Below are 23310 nucleotides of genomic sequence, written 5' to 3'. Positions count from 1 at the left end.
GAAAAATTCAGCAAGGAGAATAAATAATAGGTGAGAAAAGAAAAGAAAATTTGTTCTGTTTAGGAATCCTAACTACAGATATCTTAGAAAGAAAGAACATTGAAAAAAATAGGGGACATTTTTTAAAGCAAAAATACAGGAAAATCTCCTAGAGATGAAAGATAATTGGTTTTGTGTTTTAAAAAGTCATGGAGTGCACAGAACGATGGATGAAAAATGTTTAGCAACAAGGCAGTCCCATCACAGTTGGGAACAAAAATTTCAGGACGTTGGGAACAAAAAAAGATCTTACAAACTTTCAATGACAGACAAAACTAGAAAGCACTGGGAACCAGAATAGCAAATGACTTTTCAACAGCAACATGGGATTCTAGAAAACAACGAAACAGTGGTTTCAAAATTCTGAAGGAAAATACATTAGAGTTTGGAATTTTGTGTGCATGTGTGTGTGTGTGTGTGTGTGTGTGTCCAAATGATCAAGTGTGAGGGTAGAAGAAAGACTTCCTATATACCCTTATACTTCAAATTCTTACCTACTTTTCTTAGGTGTAGGAGAACTTCTTATATAAAAATTTTTACTTTGTATATACTTTTTTCATGAAGCTACTGGAAGATATGACCAACCAGAAAAAAATGAATACATGAAAAGATAAAAAGACAAGAAATACAGGAAACAGAAGAGCTGATGCAAAAGAAAGGGAGTAGGCATACCTAGGAAGAGGTAAAAAGAAACATCAGGACAAGCAGAAGTCCAGGAGGGCAGAACTGGAACTTTCTGAGTGAGATCTCTAAGAAGTTACAAGTGACAGGATACTTGAGTGTTTAGTATTTATAGGAGATGGATACTCATGGAAGACAGTTTAGGGATGAATTAGTGAAAATTAGTAGAAAACAAAATATAAAAAATCAAGACATTCAATAATTCTAGAACAAAGTTTCAATAGGAAAAAAAGGAGCATGCTAGTAAGTGACTCCACTATTAGGAGAGACAGAAGTCATTAAAATAATATAAACTCTGAATATTATTATCAGTAAAAGATGGGTGATAACAATATTGGAAATATGGAGGGAGATAAGTCTGGGCTGTGGGTGTCTATTTGGGGAAGGATTATGAAAGAATGCAAAATCCTTCACTTCCCACAATGGAAATTCCATATACATAATGTCCAAAACCTGCCCCACCCCAAAAAGTCAAGTGGACACAAAAACATTTTACTTAGAGAGTTGGAAACAAGTAGTTACCAAATACCAAGAGAAGCTAGAAAGTGGTTGTTTTTAAGGAGCAGGACTATGGTAAAGGGCAGGGAGCCACAGCTTTATATAATTCCTATAAAATGATTTGACTATTTAAATCTGCTACGTATATTAGCTTTGACTAAAAATAAAATTAAGGGGTGCCTGGGTAGCTCAGCTGGTTGAACATCTGACTCTTGATTTTGGCTCAAGTCATGATCCAAGGGTTGTGGTATGGAGCCCATGTCAGACTCTGCACTGAGCATGGAGCCTGCTTGAGATATTCTCTCTCTCTCCCTCTCTCTGTCTCTCTCTCTCTTTCTCTCGCTTTCTCTATCTCTTCCCTCCCCTCTGCTCCTCTCCCTTACTTGTGTGTGCTCTGTCTAAAATAAATAAACAAACAGACTAAAGATATTTAAATTTCTATCATTTTGTCTTTAGCGTATGATAGTTAACATGACTACTTACAGTGGATGTGTGCACTCTTGAATATTGCACATTCTTCTGATAGGTTTTGGCTTTTTGTTGGCCTCACAGAAACTGCGGTGAACCATTTTATTATCACTCTTCCGACGGCATCCGTATTTAGTGTACTGGAAACCTGGGAAAGGAAATACATTTCTCTGGATTTAATCACTTCTTCATTCTGTGATATATCTGATCGATCATTCATTCATTCAATGAATATTTACTGAGTATATAACAGCAGGCCAGGCACTGTTGTAGATGCTGAAGATCCAGAAGTAAATTAAATAAACAAATCCTTAACTTTTCAGAGCCTACGTTTAATAAATATTATAAATTATTAAATAGCACCTGTACATGTGCTAATGAACTAGACCCTGAATACACATCATCTACTGTGAGGGGCAGATTTGAGAACCACAGTGATAACACCCAGTGACACAAGCTTTCAGAGAGTTATGTAAGTAATTTACTGTAGAGGGCACCAAAGGAACACAGAGGAGAAGTTCTCAAACTCAGCTGGAGGAGAGGCAGGGAGCGCTTACAAAAGCAGCATTTCTTGAACAGAATCTTGAAGTTCAAATAATATTGGGTAAAGGGAATGAAGCAGAACAATACTCCAAGCAAAGGAAATGACACATAAAAAACTGAAGATCTGTTTGAATGCCCAAGTTTCAAGTGTGAAAGGGGTAGGAAATAGGAAAATTCAATCTTAAAAGCCTTGAGTGACAGACTAGTGTTTGGACTTTATCTTGATGGTCGGTCATAGGGAGTTTTTGAAGGTCTCTCCAATCATCAACCCTGACATCTCTAAGTAAGTACATAAATATAAATATTTTTAAAAGATCGTTTAAAAAATTTCAAACCTACAAAAATGCTGTAAGGAAAGTACAATGAATATTTGTATCCCTTATATCTCAATAACCTTGTGTTACATGTCACTGTATTTGAGGTGAATACAAACATATTTTTACATCTGTGATATATTAATTATACTATGCAATGTATGTAATATATATGTAAAATTTTGTGGAACCATTTGAGAGTAAGTTGCTGGAATTCTGATCCTTCGCTTCTAAATACTTCAGCGTACTGCTCAAAACCAGCACATCTCTTATATAATTCTTAAAATCAGAATACTTAACATAGATATAATGCTATTATCTAATATACAGACTATATTCAAAATTTTCCAGTTGTCCGTATAATGATCTTTACAGCAATGTTTTTTCCAATTAAGGGTTATGCACTGCATTTAGTTGTCATGGAATTAAGCAGGAATAGTTTCTGAGCATCTTTTTATCTTGAATATTTTTTGAGACGTATAGGCTATTTGTTTTGTAAAATGTCCCACAATTTGGGTTTTATATAGTTGCCTCCTAATGATTAGATTCAGGTTATTTACTTTTGGCAAGAATACTACATAAACTACGCTATGCCTTCAGAAGAACACATTAGGATGTTAAAGGAGTTAAATCAGGGAAATAATAAACTTCCACTAATTCATTCATTCATTCATTCATTCATTCAATTACCCTGGAAATAAAGGAAGAGCGGAAGATCAAATTAGACTAGTTAAAAGACTTTTGCAATAATCTTCCCTTTCAAAATCATGCAGGAAACCTGGTGAGGAATAAATCGATGTGATAGATATTAAAAAGGTGCTTCCAACAAATCTTGTAACCAAGTAGATGTTGAGGGTGAGGCAGAAGGGAAGATCCAGATTAAATGAGCATCTTATAATGGATTAAGTATCATTTTAAATAATTAATTGAAAACATTTTATGCCCTGTCTACCTCAAAAAAAAAAAAAAAAACCTCTTTAGACACACATCCTTGAATTAAAATGATAAAATAAATGGTTGATGCATGCATTCCCTACTCTGAATAATATTTTTTGTTCTCAATTACTCAACATCATTGTTGTGAAAGCCCCTTGCCTTCTCCTACCTGTCAGGGAAAATTTCTTCTAGGCCAGCTCAGTTCTGGAGCATTTATTGTTCAGAACTAGAGTAAGGGACGAAGTGAGAAACTGAAAAAATCTGAGAACAGCTGAACAGATTAACTTGGGAAAGGGCAGAGAGGCGGCACAATGTAGTGAGAGCATGTAGCCAGAAGCCAGAACACCTGGGTTTGTATCTTCTGATCTGGGCACATTACTTATTTTCCCCGGGGGCTTCACTTTCCCCGATCAGTGCAATGAATCATAGTGCTGACCTCACAGAATCATTCTGAGTATCCATGCACTAATACACTGAACATTTAAAACAGCACCTGCTACCTGGTACAACTAATAGCTCCTTTATTATTAACACTGATAGAAAAGAAATGCACAGATATGGAAAGTAAAATGGAGAAGAAGAAAGGCTGGAACCACAGGGCACAGCATTTGGGAGAGCTGGGGAAGAGTAAAGTCATTAGAGGCCCCATTTCATGAATATGAGACAAAAAGAACCAGAAGGAAAAGAGCAAGAAGATTTTAAGAAGGTTTCCAGTTGTCATGAATGGACTCCTATCCTTTGTAGATTCAGAGATTTCAGTAAAAATGTTTTGTACTTATGTTTTGTTGGTATGTTTGCTATTTCTCAGATCGCAGCCTCAATGAGAGGCAATCTTTAAGGCAGAAAGCACAATAATTGGTGTTCTATGAATGGCATTTGAATGTGATAAATGTGTTCAATAGTTACCTCCGCCACAGGGTTTGGAACACTGAGACCAGCTCTTCAAAGCCCACTCAAAAGTATCTAATTCTTCCTGGATGACATTGTTGCTGCTGATTGTAGGTGCAGAATCTTCATGAATGACATATTTATATGTCAGGCTGGAGTGGGTGTCGTTCTCCTGAGGTATAATCTAATATACACATGAAACAGATAGGTAAGTCACCTGAAGAGGTTTTACATTTTGAATAAAAATTACAAATATTTTAGAATAGTGCTCTTATTAAAACTGGAAGACTTTCAAGCAGTTTCTAAAAATATAATGTTTCTATCACCTAAAGTGCAAGTATGCCTTGTTTAAGAAAAAAATGCAAATATAAAAGACTTGGACCATAAAAAGTATAAAAAATATACTTAGGTATAAGATTTACATAATAAAAACATAACTTCACAATATGATTCACCATAGATTTCTTTAATATATACATTAAGTTATAGATCTCCTTTTGCATTTGAAAATTATTCTTTAAAATAACTCTTTTGTCATAATGGTAAATATAATGTTCCCTCCAAAAAATGTACCCATTATGGAAAAATCTAAAGAAAATAAAAATTATCCATGATTCTATCAAACCAGAGAAAACCAAAGTAACTTCTGTTATTTTGCAATATGCCCTCAAGATATTTGCATATTGCGTGTGTGTGTGTGTGTGTGTGTGTGTGTGTGTGTGTGAGTGTGTGTGTACCCACGTATGCTTTTCTGGCTTTGCTTATTTCACTTAATGCATCAAGATAGTAAATATTCTTTGAAAACATACCTTTAAATGTCAGCAAAGTGTTTAATTCTAAAGGTAGTGTGCATTATTTAACCATTCACTTGTTAATATATACTTGTATTGATTAGAATTTGTCCCCATCTTTGTGGTGATTTCTGATTTTCCTGGTGAGCTGAAGGGTATAAGCATTTTGTTGTTGTTGTTGTTCTTATAATAGACTGGGGAATGGCCCTTCAAAATAGTTAGAACAATTATTACTTTCATGATGAGAGTATATGAATGTACCCATTCAGCACTACATACTATATAATTGTCATCTTTGTTCACTGATTGGCAAAAGATTGTTATTTTAATTGTTATTTATTTGATAAATATCAATGTTTAACTTTCTTGGTTTATTAGTCACTTGTGTTTTGTCTGCTATACGCTACATGTTCATGTCTTCTTTTTTATTGGTATACATATCTTTTTCTAAATAATTCACACAATAAGGACATTAATCCTTTTGTAATAAGCATTGCAAATATATTCTGTTTTTTCAGTTTGTTCTTTAATTTTGTTTGGGGCAATGTAACTCTTTTTAAAAAAATAAGTTTTTATTGACTTGCACATACTAGCTTTTATACGATTACATCATTATATAAAGAGAAAAACATGCAATTCACTAGTATTTTAAACTAAACTTTTAGAAATAGCTTTTGCTTGAGAAATTGGGTAATACTAAATCCAACTAGAATGAAGGATTTGGTTATCTGGTTTCTGTTTTATTTTTCTCCCTTAGTCTTTATTTTTAAAACAACATTACAAACCAAGCATTGACCCTTACACTGTAGCCAGATGCCTACTGCCTTCAGCCCCAGACAGCTCGCTGCCATGCTCCAGGGCTCCCAACCTGGGGTCCAGCCCTTTAGAGAGGAAAAGAAAGGCTGAGGTGATAGACTGCCATACCCCACTGCCCTAACTACCGATCTCATATCTGATATGAGATCTGTAGCTCACATCTTACATCTCTAGCTCACATTGTTCCCTGACATCACCCAGATATCAGTGGACAAAGCCTTGAGGTAGGTTATCCTGGCAGTTAACAGCAGTTAACCATGAGGCCTGTGCCACTGGAAAAGAATGCAGTGTAATTATATGAATGGAATAGAGCTTCTGATCTCCAATCATTCGAATTTAATAAAATTTTGATTAGTTATATTTTTGCTATGAAATTATATAATGTATGGAGCAGAAAGACAGAAATAAACCCCCATAAATTTGAACAATTAATTCTTGACACAGATGAAAAGAAAACTTAATGGAAAAAAGAGGATGTTTTTCAACAAATGGTACTGGAACAAGTCATTGTGGTGGCTTTAAAAATGTGTCCACAAATCCTTTGATCCTTTTTCTCTCAATGAGTGAAGCTTAATTCTTCTCCCTTTCAGTGTGGGCTGGATTCAGCGACTTGCTTCCAGCAAATAGACAACAGCAGAAGTGATGGAATGTCACTTCCAAGATTAGGTTAAAAAAGACTCTTCTGTCTTGGCTGTACTCTGTCACTTGGATCACTCATTCTAGTAGAAGCCAGCTGTCATGTGCTAAGGACACTTAAGGAGGCTATGAAGAGGCTCACGTAGTGAAGAACTCAGGCCCACCAGCCACCACATGGAAACGCTTAGAGGAAATCTTCTGAGGCCTTCCAATAGCCCTGTGACAGAGCTAGGAAGCAGATGTCCCCAGTAGAGCCTTGGGGTGACTAGCCGCAGCTAACAGCAACCTCATGAGATACCCTGAGCCACAACTAGCCATTTCAGCAGCCATTTTCAGCCAAATACATGGCCCACAGAAACTACGAGATAATCAGTGTTGCTTTGTGCTTAGCTACTAAGTTTGGGGTAATTTGTTATGCAGCAATAGGTAGTGTAGACTGCCATATGCAAAAATAAGAACGTAACACATCACACAGAGTTTATATAAAAATCAACTCAAAATATAAAATATAAAACTATAAAACTTCTACCAAAAAAAGAAGACAATACTTTAACATTGGATTAGGCAGGAAAAAAACGTATATAGAATACCAAAATCTTGATCTATAAAAGAAAAAATGGATAAATTAGACTTCAGGAAAGTTAAAATATTTTGCTCTCAAAGACACTATTAGGAAAACAAAAAGAAACTATACATTATGAGAAAATATTTGATAAATCATATATTTTATAGAGGACATATCAAGTATATGTAACAAACTCTTAAAACTCAACAAATAAAAAAAAAAAAACCTACTTCAACAATGGGCAAAGGATTTGGACAGACACTTCACCAAAGAGAAATAATTTTCAAAGAGTATAAAAACACCTTGGAATTGAGTAGAATGCTTTGGCTTTAAGTTAGTATAATATTTTCTATAGAGAATTCAATAAATATTTGCATACAGAATCCAACAGTATTTTTCAAATCAAGTAGATGTCTTCTGTTTTCATTCACGAGAGAGTAATAAGAGTTGTCTTGCTCATATTAAAAGCAATAAAACTGGGCAGGATATAGGAAGGAACTTTTTGGGGGCACTGTATAACACAGCAAAGGATAGTGATTCCAACAAGAAGAGAAACATGCCAGGTCCCAGTTTCCTGACGGGGCCAGGTTCTGGACCCTGGCGCAGGGAACAGGAGGCTAAGCCAAAATAGCAATCTCACTGAGATGAGGAGATGGAGGGTGGTGTTTGGAAATTGCAGGCAGGACACTAAAGAAGGGGCTACACAGAGGGGTGGCTCAGAAGCTGCATTAATCCTAGACTGAAGGCTGGTCTGTGCATGCCCCAGCCAAGACACCATGCCGACTACTACTGAGAGGCTGCTGTGGGGCTGGGACTCAGACAGGCAGGGACATAGGACATAGGGACATAGGAGTTCTTTTATAGCTAGATGAAGAGACCTCACTAACACTTCAGGTAATCAGTTAAGGTATCAAACAGGCCATGCCATTAAAATAAGGACAAAATTGAAACAGATCAGCCCTAACAAAGCATAAACCAGGCTCCAAAAATCAGGAGAAAATGACAGCCCGAACAAAACCCAACAGCTTGTAAAGAAGGTAACACAGGGCCTCCTGGGTGGCTCAGTCAGTTAGGGATCCAACTCTTGATCTCGGCTCAGGTCATGATCTCACAGGTCGTGAGTTAGAGCCCTGCATCCGACTCTGGGCTGACAGCATGGAGCTCGCTTGGAATTCTCTCTCCATCTCTATCTTCCCCTACTCCACTTGTGCTCTCTCTCCCTTTCTCCCTCTCTCTCTCTCTGTCTCTCTCTAAATAAATAAATAAACTTTAAAAAAAGGAGGCAACATAAACCAAACACCCTACAGCTTACCATCTATAATGTCCTCTGTACACTTAAAAATTTCTCAGAAGTAGGAAAATGTGACACATACTCAAGAGAAAAAAGCAGCCCATAGAAGCAGACAACATGAAGACATGGGACTCAAAGAAAACATTAGACATAATGGGTGAAATATATGGAAATCTCAGCATAGGAATGGAAATCTCAGCATAGGAATGGAAATGATTTTTTTGGGAAAAAAAAAAAAAAAAAGGACCAAGTGGAAATTCTAGAAAAGAACACCAACTGACATGAAAAATTTACTGGATGGGCTCAACAACAGATTGAAGACCACATAAGACACAGTGAACTTGAACACAGCTCAATAGCAATTATCAAATCTGAAGAACAGAGAAAAAAATGAGTACAGAAGGATGAACAAGGTCCAGGAACTTATGGAACAATTGTGTAAATGAGGCCTAGGAGAAGAGGAGTGAGAGATGGGGGAAAAACACACTTGTGGAATCAACCCAAATTTGGTAAAAACAAACAAACAAACAAACAAACAAACAAACCCCCAAAAAACCATCAAACTTAGATCACCAAGATGCCTGGTGAAACCCAAGCCAGATACAAAGAACATCACAAACTAAGCATATCACAGTCAAACAGCTAAACCAACAAAATGAAACAAAACAAAAGATACGGAGAAAATCTTTAAAAAGCAGCCAGAGAAAATGGATACTTCACATACAGAGCAGCAATATGAATGAGGCTGACTTCTCATCATAGATGATGGATTGTAGAAGACAAGTGTCACGTAAATGAGCCAAAGATGGCTCCTGCTTGTTGGCCCCTACTTTTGTTTCTTCGGAACAGGCTCAGACCTTTTAGCTCAGAAGCCTGCTAGCACCAAACTCAAATTTTAACACACACACTTCTTTTAAATATAGCCCAAACAAGCACATTTGTATCCATTTTAGGCCCTGTTACTTAGCATACCCCTATGAAACCGCACTCAACATTTGCTAACTATAAATAAGACTATGGCTACAAGGACCCCAAGCTGCTGCTGCTCTGTGGAGGACTCAGTACAGAGACTCCCCATTATGCTGCGATGAGTGACATCGCCTAACCAGAAACACCCCCTCTCCAATCCCTTCTCTTCCAGGAGTTCCTTTGTGCATCTCTGCTGAATGGTGGCCCTGCACTCAAACCTGCTCAATGGTCAATAAAGCTTGTGCATGCTGCTTCCACCCTGTGGTCACACCTACTTTCTTAGTGAGCCCTCCAATTCCTTGAACTCCCTCTAACAGGGTAAAAATATCCCTTCTCTCTCTCTGCCCCTCCCCCACTCATTCTTTCCTTCTCTCTCTCTCTCTCTCTCTCTCTCTCTATCTTAAAAAGAAAAATAAATAAAAAATTAAAAAAAAAGAAATGGTAAATATGTGGGTAAATATAAAAATCTCTCTTCTCTTTTGTCTTTGCCACATAACTGATTACTAAAAATCAGCAATCATACTACATTATTGGGTTAAAATGTACATATAATAAAATATATGACCAAGTTGCACAGAGTAGGGACAGGCAGATAAATGGAATAATATAAAAACAAGCAACTAAATATACAATGTTTAGGGTAAAAGTGTTTTCAGACCAAGTAATTATAAAACTAAAATGGACATAAATTAAACCCACTACATCATGAGTCTGTAATACCACATACCAAAACAATAACAGGATCGTGTAAAGGTCCATCTGTGTGAAGAGTTTCAATGTCATCTTCAATGTTATAATCCCATTCCACACCAAGATCAATGAAGGTCCGTGACTTGGCTTCCTCCCCTTTGCCATTCAGAATGTAGTGGCCTGTAGCCTGGTTCTTAATAGCTAAAGGAAGAAAAATGAGTAACCAGCATACATTTTATTTTATCATATTATAGTTTTGATGATCCATAGCAAATCTATCCCCTTTTAAGCATCAAAGCAATCAAAATGAGTGTTAGTTCTGGTATGATTCCCATTCCAGTCATTAGGCATTCAAAATCCTCAAAAAGCACTCCCTCACTAATCAAAAACAATGGCAAAATGGTTAAATGGGAGATAGAAATGGGCAAATATTCCTATTTGAAAACACTGTCAAAAAGGTTAATGGTTTCTAACTCACTCTTCCTATATATTTCCTTAGAAAGCTGGGAATATTTTGAGAATTATGGATATTTCTATACTAATTAACATAAATCATTTATGTTAGGACAGCATATAATAGAACACCTTCTTTACTATGTATCTCTTTCAAGTTTGTAAAAATATTTATAGATATCCAACATAGTTGAACTAATTTTTAGGTAAATAAACAATTAGTTCTTATGTTTGTGAAATGCCAAGGCCACATCTCTACTTGTATGGCTAGAAAAAAGCTGTTTATTGATGATAGAATTCTTAATGCATTACAGGTATACTATATATTATTTAAAAATGCTTTCTCTAATGGATAAAAAAAATAGCAAATGGGATTCTAAAGTTTGGAGGTATTTATCAGCACATAAAATAAAAGCTCATGTTACTACCATCTATTGAAAATGTGTAGAAAACATGAGCAGTCTTAGTTAAATACATTTATTCTGCTTGAGCTTTCTAAAACAAGTCTGATGTTTCCAAGGAAAACAATCTGAATTCTAGGAGAAAAAATAAACAATTTGAATTATTGGAGAAAGAACTATGGTTGACTGCTAGACTATTAAGGAATCTAGCAGTGAATATAATTTAATGTTTATTTATTTTTGAGACAGAGAGAGACAGAGCATGAACAGGGGAGGGGCAGAGAGAGAGGGAGACACAGAATCCGAAACAGGCTCCAGGCTCTGAGCTGTCAGCACAGAGCCCGACGCAGGGCTCGAACTCACAGACCGCGAGATCATGACCTGAGCCGAAGTCGGACGCCTAACCGACCAAGCCACCCAAGCGCCCCAAATATAATTTAAATACTAAAAAAAATTCTATGACACACCATAAAACAATTCATTTTTTTTTTAAGCTACCCATTTGAAAAAAGAAAAAGCAATTTGAGAGGCAAATTTTCATGGGATTGACAGATGCGACCTGAGTTCAGAGAGCTTCCTAGTGCTTTAATAGATCAGGGAACAGGTGGAAGTTAGGTTTACATTGGTACATAGACCTTTGAAGATAATGCCATTTTTACACGATCCTCTCATAAAGGAGGAAAAGAATCTTCTTGTGGAAATTATAAACAGCCATGCAAATGGATCTCCATGTGCCAGTCAGAAACTGGACACATAACTGGTATTAGGAAAATTTGCACTAGACTAGTAAAATTCACATGTGGTTGCTTTTCGGTAAAATAACTTAAAATGCAATAAAAGTAAGGAGAGGCATATAGTATGGCATCAACCAAAATATCAGAACAAATTTGTCAACCTATATATGGCAAATTTTTCTGATATTCTTCCTTAATTTAATGCATTTTATTAACATACTTATTTTTCTCCTCCCCTTATACAGAGAAAAAGTGCATAAAAAACTTGTTAAATAACTTTTTTTCCCCACATAAATAATGGACCAACCCAGGTTTCACCAAAAATTAGAGCTCTGTTTTTGCATATTTCTTGTTTTAAAGAAAGAATAGTGGGGAGAAACGACCAAAACAAAAACCATATAGTAATGCATTTATATGTAATTTTAACTCTTGCATATCTATGTATACATACACATATACGTATATATACACACGCATCGGCACACATATATATCTCTATATATATATATGACTTTGACATTTCTCTCAGGTCATGCTAAAGCAAAGCCAGCAGACAGGAACACTTACCAAGAATATGAGGAGAAGCCTCGTCTTCTTGGATTAACACATGTCTAGCACCAGGGGGTATATCAAACATCTTAAGGTACCCTTTGCATGTGTAGTAAATATCGGAGAAAGCAAAGAAGAAAACAAAAGCAACAACCATGGTTAGCCGAGCATGAAATTCTCACTGCTCCTGCACGCAGAAGAGGGCATCCATAAACTGACAGAAGCAGTTTCAGAATTAACTTCAAAGCATTGGTAGCTTTTGTGACAACAGGCATGAAATTAGAGAAAACCTTTTTTTTTTTTTTTTTTGTAATGGTGGGGAGAAATTAATCTTGTTCCCAATCTATTAGTCATTTATCTGGTATTGGACTATGAATTGTGTCAACAACAATTCAGGTAAATACTACACTTTCCTATGTACTTCTATGTGATTTTAGAGTTTGTTCTTATTGCAGTTAAGTTTGTTTGTTTGTTTGTTTATTTATATCTGAGTATAGTTGACACACAATGTTACATTAGTTTCAGGTGTACAACACAGCGATTTATCAAGTTTATATATTACACGATTTTAGTTTTAATTTTCTAAACCACCCTGTTGAAGAGGGGCCAATTTTTGGTGAACTTGGTGGGTAAACTTCTTGAGATATTTTATCTGTGTATGTATTATTTTATTTTTTTTATTAAAAAAAATTTTTTTAACGTTTATTTATTTTTGAGACAGAGAGAGACAGAGCACAAACGGGGGAGGGTCAGAGAGAGAGGGAGACACAGAATCTGAAGCAGCCTCCAGGCTCTGAGCCATCAGCCCAGAGCCCGACGCGGGGCTCAAACTTACGGACCGTGAGATCGTGACCTGAGCTGAAGTCGGACGCTTAACCAACTGAGCCACCCAGGTGCCCCAAGTCTGTGTATTATTTTAAAAGCCTAAGGGCAAGTATAGATAGCTAAACTTCTAATTTATGAAGTATCTTCATATTTAAAGCCTACTTTATTCTAAAGAAATTACAGAAGAAAGGGGTATCTGGGTGGCTCAGTCGGTTGAGCATCCACTCTTGGTTTCAGCTCAGGTCATTATCCCAGGATCTTGGGACTGAACCCCACGTCTGACTCTGCACTGACAGCACAGAACATGCTTAGAATTCTCTCTCTCTCCCTCTGCCCCTTTCCCCAACTCATACACTCTCTCTCTCTAAAATAATTATAAAAAGCTACTCACCTAATCAATGAGTAGCTTTCATTTTTCTTGTAATCAGCCATTAATTTTAAAGCCTTAAGTTTTATCATGGGACAGTTTTAAATACATTTTTTAGATTTGACCAAACCATTTGGTTGGAAAATGTCTGTAAGTTATGTCATACATTGCCTTTACATGGACCTTAAACTCAATCTTCTACTCCAGAAATCATGAAATCAATAGGCTGAATGGATTGCCTTGAGTTATAAAATCATACATCAATCCTATTATTGTCAATGTCATATAAAACAAATCTTAGTATTATCACATGTCCTAAAAATTATCTTAAGATGACTTAGAATTAAGATCTTAACTATAAATCAACAATAGGACAAATAGAAATCAAGATGTTGCATCTCATTTGCATCAAACAAATGAACATATGGAGATTATGCAACTAACACCTTATATTATGAAACATCCAATTTATATACTGCAGGATGAGTGACAGAAATTCAGTTATAAATTGTGTATTTATACAATCACGTATCATCAGGAAGAAATACGCTTTTCATTTCTATATGGGCAATAAATATCTACCTATGGATAGCTTTCCCCAACTTTTTCACAATATTGGTTACTGTCTTAACTCAATAGTATAGTCATTTTGGGGTTATGGTTTTCAGTACCTGAGCCTGGGTACATTCCAGTCTGTGAACTGTGCCGGGTTTTGTCTGAGTATGCAATGGCCAGAAGTAACGTGCTTAAGATGCTAAGGACAGCAAAACAGCTTGATGCCATTTATGGATGCCCATCTTTCTGCAGTTTGCTACAACTTACCCAGCACATTTTTAGCTTCTCTTGTTTCAGCAAGAGAAATATTACGAGCTCCTTTGGGTAAAGTGAAGGTGCCTCTTGTCTTCCCTTAAATAGAATGTTTTTAATTAGTAAAGGTTTCACGTTGACTCAACGTCTTGCTGTTTCACTGACCGTACTAGAAGCTATATAGTAATTTTATGTGTTGAAGTCAAAATGCATTTATAATAGTTAGCTAATGCCAATAAACAGTTAGTAGTCAATGAAAGTAAGGCTACGTGTGAATAAGAAATGATAAAGGTGATTTGAAGTTGAATACTTGCAGGTTTCATTTTCCAGCAACTTGAATTCTGTATGGCACCTCTTGCTTAAATGTTTCCCTGTTGGAAAATGTTAATTAGTCTATTGAGTGACTATGACAACATTAGTGCAAAGAAATGGATATTAGTTTATCTTTGAACAGTTTGAATCAGTATGACTGATGAAATCTTTTCTTCACCTCTTCTGACCTTGGTTCAGAAGGCAGTAGGTTTAGCGTAATTTTTGAGGTATCTAAAAAAACATATCACTGCCTCCTACAGCACATAATACAGAATGGATGATTAATGGCAAAAACTTTTTCTTTACATTAGTTCACTCTGGAAATAAAAGAATATGAATGATTTTACACCAAAAAGAATAATGTAACTGCAATAGAGAAAGCAAAATTACTTCACAATAAGATGAAGAAAATTACATGTTATTCCACCAAAACCACAATAAATGCTATAGTTTTAATTCTGTTTCCCTTGTTAAAATAATGTAATCAGCCAGATATGGCAATATTTGTTTTTTAACCATTTAACCATTAAATTGTCATACCACACAGGAATATCAAAAACATTAGTAATGATGTTACTGATGTCACTTTAGAACACAGTTCACCTAACTCTGCCCGCCCCAAATATATCAAAGACCATAACTGATATGTGTGCACTTGCCTTATGCTGCATAGTTGAGGTATAATGAGACTACAAAGAACTAAGAGAATTATTCCATTTGGATGAAGACTACCTTTCTAATACTTTCTTTACTCCTAAAAGGGAAAATGACTGCCATGACAATGTGTTCAGAGTAAACCAAATTTCTTATCTTTATTTTTGCTTTGTTTCATTTTGTTTTTATCATTCTGTTAGAGACTCTACCAACTGTAGAGGGATGATGTAAGAGAAGCTTCTCAAGGAAGCACTACATCAAATTTATCTTTAAATGCTGAATTCTCAGAAACATTTTCCCATAAATGCTTACTGAATAACTGAATAATATTTATTAGCAACTAAAAAGGTGGTCAGTAATAAATTTTTGTATCCAGATATTTTATGAAAATTCCAATGAATAATTATAAAACCACTCATAATTTTGCATATTATTTGTGCTTTTTTTTTCCATCTACTGAAATTTCACTGTACGCCTAAGCCCAGATCACTGACTCTGTAATAAACATTAAAGTTTATTTATTTTTGAGAGAGAGATTGGGAGGGGCAAAGAGAGAGAGAGAGGGAGACACAGAATCTGAAGCAGGCTCCAGGTTTTGAGCTGTCAGCACAGAGCCCGAAACTCAAAAACTGCAAGATCATGACCTAAGCCGAAGTCAGATGCTTAACTGACTGAGCCACCCAGGCACCCTTGTAATATAAAACATTTAGAATTATGTGAAATATGGACTCTAGATTCCTAGATTTATAAATGGGATAAATTTTTTCACCTTTAAAATAAAAGCAGCAAAACTAATGAATATTTTTAAAATTGTATTTAGAATTGTGTGTGTGTGTTTTTTAACTTCCGATCAACAATTTACGTGAACAAAAAATTCAAAATAAGCATCAATTCTAGGGGTGCCTGGGTGGCTCAGTCAGTTGAGTGTCCGACTCATGATTTCAACTCAAGTCATGATCCCAGGTTCATGGGGTAGAGCCCTGTATTGGGCCCCACATTGGGCTCCAAGCTGAGAGTGGAGCCTGCTTAAGATTTTCTCTCTCTCCCTCTCTGTCTACCTCTGCCCCTCTCCCCCACTTATGCTCTCTCTCTCAAAAAAAAAAAATCAATTCTAACAATTAGGTCTTATAAAAAACATAAAACAAAACAAAACACATATTTTAGCTAACTACTATATTTGATATTGATTTTATTTCTTCATTATCTAAACTTAGTAGCCAATTTTTCATCATGGATGCTATGGAGTATGAATTTAATCCCAAGTGTTTGTTTTTCTTTTCTTTTCTTTTTTTTAGTTCCTTGAAACTTAATCTGAATAAAACAAACCAGCAGCGAAAGTTTTGTTATATTTATAGGGAAATGCTGCATTCCTTAAAGAAATCTCAAAAAGTACAAATCCTAGAGAAGGATAGTAAATTCATGAGAGACCTCATCTTACCAAGTTTCCTGGGGGTTCTGGTAAAGGTCCCTTTTACGGTTCGACAATGAGAATTATCTCCTCCACAGACACCACACTTATCCTCAACCTTGTTAGAACCGATTTCTTTATCACAGCCCACTTTCTGGAAAGAGAAGATGTTAAGCATGGGTAGTTTTAATGTGCCAACTAAAGGTGAGAATCCTAGACAATGATGAAGCATTTGTTTCACTGGGACTCCACAGTGAGGTGGTCTGCACCAAGCCTTCATTCCAGCTCTCATTTCTAATGCCTCAATCTTTCGAAGAACTACTATGAAGTCAAATGACTTGTACTCTAGGTTAAATTCTACTCTAGGATCAATTCCCCCAGTCTAATGAAATATTTATCCCATTATACATAGTCATGACCATCAAACATTTACGAAGCACAGATATGGTAGCTGATGCTAAATAGACCAAAAGTAAAGATGGTGTTTATTCCCCTTGTTGCTTTCCTATTTGGAAAGATGAATAGCAAAACAGTGAGCTGTGCATTAGCATAAGCTTTACAAGCTGTTTAGGGATGTGAAACAAAACTTTATGAAGTGCTGGAGATTTTTATAGGACCCTATGGAAGGCATTTCAAGAATGCAGAGGGATTAAAATAGAGTCATGGAAGTTGCTCATGGAAAGTGGGTTCAAAGAGCAATACTTAAGCCATATTTAAACCAATGAGGGGTGCCTGGGTGGCTCAGCTGGTTGAGAGTCCGACTTCGGCTCAGCTCATGACCTCATGACTTGTGAGTTCGAGCCCTGCGTCGGGCTCTGTGCTGACAGCTCAGAGCCTGGAGCCTGCTTTGGATTCTGCATCCCTCTCGCTCAGCCCCTCCCTTGCTCATGCTCTGTCTCTCTCTCTCTCTCTCTCTCTCTCTCTCTCAAGAAATAAAAACAAAAAAACAAAAACAAAAAACAAAAACAAACAAACAAAAAAAAACAATGGAAGGTTAGTGCTATAGGATAGGGGAAGAAGAGCGAATGATTTGCAAAGCACAGGCTATGAAAGGCCTCGAATATCAGGCAGAGTTTACTTTTTCACATGAATTGAACAGGGAGCCACTGAAGGTTCTGAACCGGAGCAGGATCCTTCAGTGCAGGGTTATGTTATACGATATGCCACTGCGCTCATAAATTTGGAAGGAAAATGGGCAGAGAAAATGATGACCACATGTTTGATGTACCAGATAATGTGGGAAGTGAAGGAGGGATAAAACTCAGATTCTACTTTTGGGGGAAATTTTATTTCAAATGTAAAGCATCTGCATACTTGAGATTCATAAATATATCAGCATAACTGAAGTGAAAAAGAGACAGACAGGAGTAACATGTTAAGAAGGATGATTTCATATCAATTCAACCTGTGAACATGAACAAAAAAGTCAAGTGCATTTTTTTTTAAGAGTCCAAATAGGGCAAAAACCATTTTTACATCTTCACCACTTTGTTCTGATGTGGAATTCAGTGTTTAAACTTAGAATCAATTGGAAAGGGAGAGAAAGAATTTCCATTATTTTTTAAATAAAAGATAAAATACACTTAGCATTGTATTTTTGAAAAAGGCTCTATATCATAAAAGTAGATGCTTACCAGTGAAATACTCAAAGCAAAGGCATCGTTCATTCCCAAGTTGCTGTATTCCCAGCCTAGATACATCAGAATAACTTAGAAAACGTATCTGGCTGGAAATTAGGAAAAATACATTTAAATCTTGATGCTGCCAATGGCCAAATTTTGGTTTGAAAAGTGAAATTTCTCCCACATTTAGTTTAGGCCTCCTCAACTAGTCCTAGAGTCTCATTTTAATGTGATTTTACAGATAAGAAAGGGTTAAAACCTTTTGAAAACATGCAGATGAAGGACCATAAAAGTAGAATTTCACGAAAACATATGAAGCTTCTGGGGAAGCAACTGTAACTCACCACACACTCTCCTCGAACACATATGCTGTATGGGTCTTTGTAAGAACAGTGTGTTCCGTCATGAACCAGCTGCTTCATGTACACGACATCTCCAGTCTCTCTGGATTGACAGTAAAGGTGGCATCTTTTCTTGGCTACGTAAGATGGAAGATTAAATCAGCTATTTATATAAAACTACATATTTGAACACTACAGTTACTTTATTTTTAAAATATGAAGTTCCAACATGGTTTCCTGAAAACAAAATATTGTATACGTAAATAAAGAGTAGCAGAAAAGGATGCATATTTGGCATACAACGAATCTAAACTGTGAAACTTGTTTAAGTTTATTTTATTCACTTTGAGAGAGGGAGAGAGTGTGCACGTGCATGAGTGGGGGAGGTGCAAAGAGAGAGGGAGAGAGGGAATCCCAGGCAGGCTCTGCACTGTCAGCTCAGAGCTGAATGCAGGGATTGATCTCACGAACTGTGAGATCGTGACCTGAGCTGAAATCAAGAGTCTGATGCTCAACTGACTGAACCACCCAGGTGCCCCTAAACTGTGAAACTTTTGAGAGTGAACAGTGGTTGAAATAATAGTTACACAGCAACAACTGGGAGTGTCCCAGGCAAACCGGGTTGTACCAACAACCCTGAATTTTACCACAGGTCTTCAACAAACTTTAATTCAGAGGGAGGCAATTTACTTTTAGTGACACTTTGAGAACTAAAAGGGTTTCTCTTCTGTCTGGCCCAATGCCCTGGTATGGTCAACATCTCCTATAGGATCTCATTAATTTTACTATAATTTATGTGACTCATTTCATCGAAATAAAAAAGAATGCATCTTCTTAATGCATTGCAATTCTGAATTCCTATGTGGATGCATCTTTTCCATAAAACAGCTTATAAACTGAACTTGGCAGTGTATTATATCACATGGTTATCATGTAACTATTTTTCTTTTATCCATCCAAAGATGAAGTACGGCAAGATGTTTGTTCCCATTTGAACATTATTTAACCAAAAATTCATGGTTAGAAGTAAACAGTTAAAAGGAAATTAAAAAAAATTTTTTTTAAGTTTATATATTTATTTTGAGAGAGAAGGAGAGAGAGAGAGAACAGAAGTGGGGAGGGGCAGAGAGAGAGAGAGGGAGAGAGAGAGTCCCAAGCAGGCTTCACACTATCAGTGCAGAGCCCAATGAGGGGCTCGATCCCACCACAGTGAGATCATGACCTGAGTCGACATCAAGAGCCAGACATTTAACTGACTGAGCCACCCAGATACCATGAAAGGGAGTCTCTAAGTTCATTTCTCATAACTAGTATATAGTACAAAAGTAAAAGGTTATAAATTGGCTTTTGTTCTTAAGTAATGATCTATTTCTTGGTGCTCACTCACTTGTAAAAGAACTGTATTCTTTTTCTAGTTATTCAGCAAGGAAAGATCACACTAGTCCAGAGCATTTCCTCGTAGAGGCACTTCAGTCAAAGGAGGAAACTCAACATGTCTCCTAGGGGTTGCTTTCCACTGGTCTCTTCAGTAGCCATGGTGGGAATGCTCTTGGCCAGGAACTAGCTCACAATTCTCACCTCTCTAGAGAAAGCCTTCCTCTTCAAAACCCAGCAAGACTTACCCCTATAAACACCAAGTTTTCTAAGTTACCAACCAGGTGCCAGGAGTCCAAGGGATTGGTGTGGACAAGGCTTAACCTCTGAAGTTCCCATCCACACAGTGGGAAAGAGAGAGAAGGTCCACTCCACTCACAGTCAGGATGTTCGTAGGGCAGCCAGTGGTGCTTGGTGTTGTGGTATTCAAAGTGGGAGTTCCGCTGTTGGCACTGCTGTCCTCTGAAGTCCTCGAAGTGCTTCTGGCACTCTTCTGTATTACAAAGCTGGTACTCGAAGTTAACACCAGGACAGTCCTGACCGCCATTGATGGGCCTACAGAAAAAAGACAGCACTGGAAAATGCCCTTTGGCTCTGCTCCAGCAGTGGAAGCTCGCAGACTCAGTGCCTGAAGGCAGGAGGCCAGAGTTTCGGAGCTGTAGGCACAAAGTGAATGAACTCCTACTTCCTGATTTCAGTCCCTTTCTGAAAATGCCATCCTCTCCCAGTACATGTGTGTGTCAGGTACAGGGAGGGAAGATGGGGACCAAAAACTTGACTTAAATCAGCTTTTCAAATAGTCTGTTTTGGATGTATGTGTATGGTGAAAGTATATAAAGAAATATAAAAACATATGTATCTATGGTCTGAGGGAAATAGATTTTCTGCCATGCATAAAACACATAGATATAACCCAAAGAAATCTGATCACAGCTGTAGGCCTTCGTTTTCTCATATGGCAAATGCAAAAATTAATCCCATCTTTCTTAGGGGAAAATGGAGAGGACTGAATAAGTCCACATATTTAATATACTTAGAAAGAAGCATGGCTCGCGGTGAACCTTAGCTGTTCTTACAATTTTTATTGTTTTGGTGACTTCCACTAATACTTCTGTCATCCCTTCTGTGAAGACAGGTATGCCACACTTGATCTTCTTTATAAAATGGTAAACCCTAGGCCAGAAAGAATGTCCTAAGGATCTGCTGAGCATGCAGGAAGGAAAGATCCAATATAGTTAGTTTGAGGGAGTGAATGGATAGCTGTTTCCCCAACAGTTCCTTGGTGTTCCTTCAAGGTCTTTCTGTTGCCCTGTTCAGATGTGTTGCTCTCCTAACCCCAGAGTGTGGGAGCCCCTGTCTGGAACTACTCCCCACGCTGACATGCTTCCTGTGGACAGCCTCAGTGCCCAGGCTCTCTCTGCCTTGCTCCTGAAGATTTCTAAAGAGCAACTGCTTCAAAAACCTCTAATCTTCACTCCAGCCTTTCATCTTCACTATTGACTACTCTTCACAAGATTGATGAATAGAGATTTGCCCAAAACAGACACTTAAACCCTTGGTTTTCATGTTGTATACTTCACATGTATTTCATGAAAGAAATATTAACAACACAATATGGAAGCATTTTCTGGTGTAGCCAAAAACAACTCGAAATTACAGCAGTTATACTCACGCGGGATTGTTACACTGGCGTGTTCTGAAACGGACACCAGTTCCGCACGTCCGGGAACAGGAACCAAATTTGGTCCATGATCCCCAATTGCCATCTTGTTTTTGTTGATTGGCATTCTTCCACATGCAATGACCCTTATAGCACCACTTGGGAAAATGACAAAAGGCAATTATGAAAATCACGCATATGCTAAAGCTGAAGTTGTTATACAAGGGCCACCAGTTAAAGGCCTTCACTTCTTCCCCCGCCCACCAGGTAAAAATGCATTTAAAAATGAACCCAGTGCAATTATATCAATAAGGTGCCCTATACAGGATAATTTAGGCTTGCATTTTTAAGTATAAAATGAAAAAATAACATTTACTCAGACAAGCTTTTAAATGATACATTTACAGTGAGCATCAAACATAACCAGTTAAGAATGATCTGAGGACCCAACTTGCATAGTGGGTACTATTCTACCCTTCATCCTTCGTTAGCTGTAATTTTAGGCTTTTTAAGGGTCATATGCACCCCTTTACAATAATAACAGAAAAATATATGCCTTAACTTTGGAATTAAATAACATATCTAAAGCATATATAGTATTCAAAACACTTAAATATGTTTCAAACTTTTCATTCACAATGATTCTGAGAGATAGGTCATTTATTTTATCTTTACGTTTTAGATGAGGACTACTGCGGCCCAGGAAGGATCATGAGGAGGATAAAAACATCTGACCAAGAAATAATTAAGTGGGAACCACTGAACCTTGATACTATAGAGGTACCTCGCTTATAGTACCCAGCACATAGCAGGTGTTCAACCGGTATTCTTTTCCTTTCAACATTTTGACTTGCTTTTTTATCCTATATACAATGAAAATGTCTCTTAAAACTCAAATTTGGTTAAGTTTAAATACAACACAAATATATTTAGAGAAGTTGGATGTTCAGAGTTGATGTACAGGATATATTTTTCATAAAGCAAAAATGAATTCATTATTGCTCGTTTTTTTAGTCAAAAGTCTGTAACACTGAATTTTTCCAAACATAATGTGTTTAGCATGGTACCTAACAAAGTTAAACACCAATAATGGCAGATGATATTATTATTATTATTATTATTATTGTAATTCTCATAGCAAATATAGTTCATACATATTTGGACTACAGCTTAAAGGGCTTTAAAAGAACTGAAAGCTATGTAAATCTTCCTTGCCAGCTTTTGGTCCTGTCTACAATATCTTATTTCCAAACTAGTCAAGGCTCTTCAGTTTGAGTTCTTAACATGCCTTTGTTTTGGGTTTGGTGATCTTTCCCCTTATGAGTAGCGTAGCTTGGCCCCTGGCCAGTTTCTGAGCATTCGACCTTGACTACACAATGTGAGATTTAAAACCTCTGGGCATCTTTCCCCAAGGAACAAGGCCAAATCTTCTGTATAAATTCACATGACTTTATTTCTGGACAACTTTCACAAGGAGTGAGACGCCAGCAAGTAAATCAAATCCCATTAGCAGGGGCACAGATATTCTGCTGAGCTGCTGTTTCCTATTCTATCAGCAGTGGCTGAAGAGCGGTCTCAAAGATGTCTGATTCTATTCCTTGAAATTCGTAAATGTTACCTTATTTGGTAAATGGTCTTTGCAGATGTGATTTGGTTAAGGATTCTGAGATGGAGAGAT

The 23310-nt window shown here is 36.9% G+C and overlaps 1 protein-coding gene across 7 annotated transcripts in view; it reads right to left on the bottom strand.

Annotated features, from left to right (window-relative positions):
- The window catches only part of ADAMTS3 (ADAM metallopeptidase with thrombospondin type 1 motif 3), a 259971-nt gene that overhangs the window by 13389 nt on the left and 223272 nt on the right, over nucleotides 1-23310 (bottom strand). For all 7 annotated transcript variants that reach the window (XM_042936209.1, XM_042936210.1, XM_042936212.1 and 4 more), the window contains 8 exons: nucleotides 21645-21790; nucleotides 20352-20527; nucleotides 18602-18735; nucleotides 16666-16789; nucleotides 12281-12361; nucleotides 10163-10326; nucleotides 4386-4551; nucleotides 1702-1834 (listed from right to left, as the gene is read on the bottom strand). In XM_042936209.1, the coding sequence (XP_042792143.1) occupies nucleotides 1702-1834; nucleotides 4386-4551; nucleotides 10163-10326; nucleotides 12281-12361; nucleotides 16666-16789; nucleotides 18602-18735; nucleotides 20352-20527; nucleotides 21645-21790 (1124 nt within the window). The remainder of the gene's footprint in view (nucleotides 1-1701; nucleotides 1835-4385; nucleotides 4552-10162; nucleotides 10327-12280; nucleotides 12362-16665; nucleotides 16790-18601; nucleotides 18736-20351; nucleotides 20528-21644; nucleotides 21791-23310) is intronic.

This window comes from Panthera leo, chromosome B1, assembly GCF_018350215.1.
Source record: "Panthera leo isolate Ple1 chromosome B1, P.leo_Ple1_pat1.1, whole genome shotgun sequence".
In the NCBI taxonomy this organism is placed as follows: domain Eukaryota; kingdom Metazoa; phylum Chordata; class Mammalia; order Carnivora; family Felidae; genus Panthera; species Panthera leo.
This window is presented reverse-complemented; position numbering and strand designations above follow the sequence as displayed.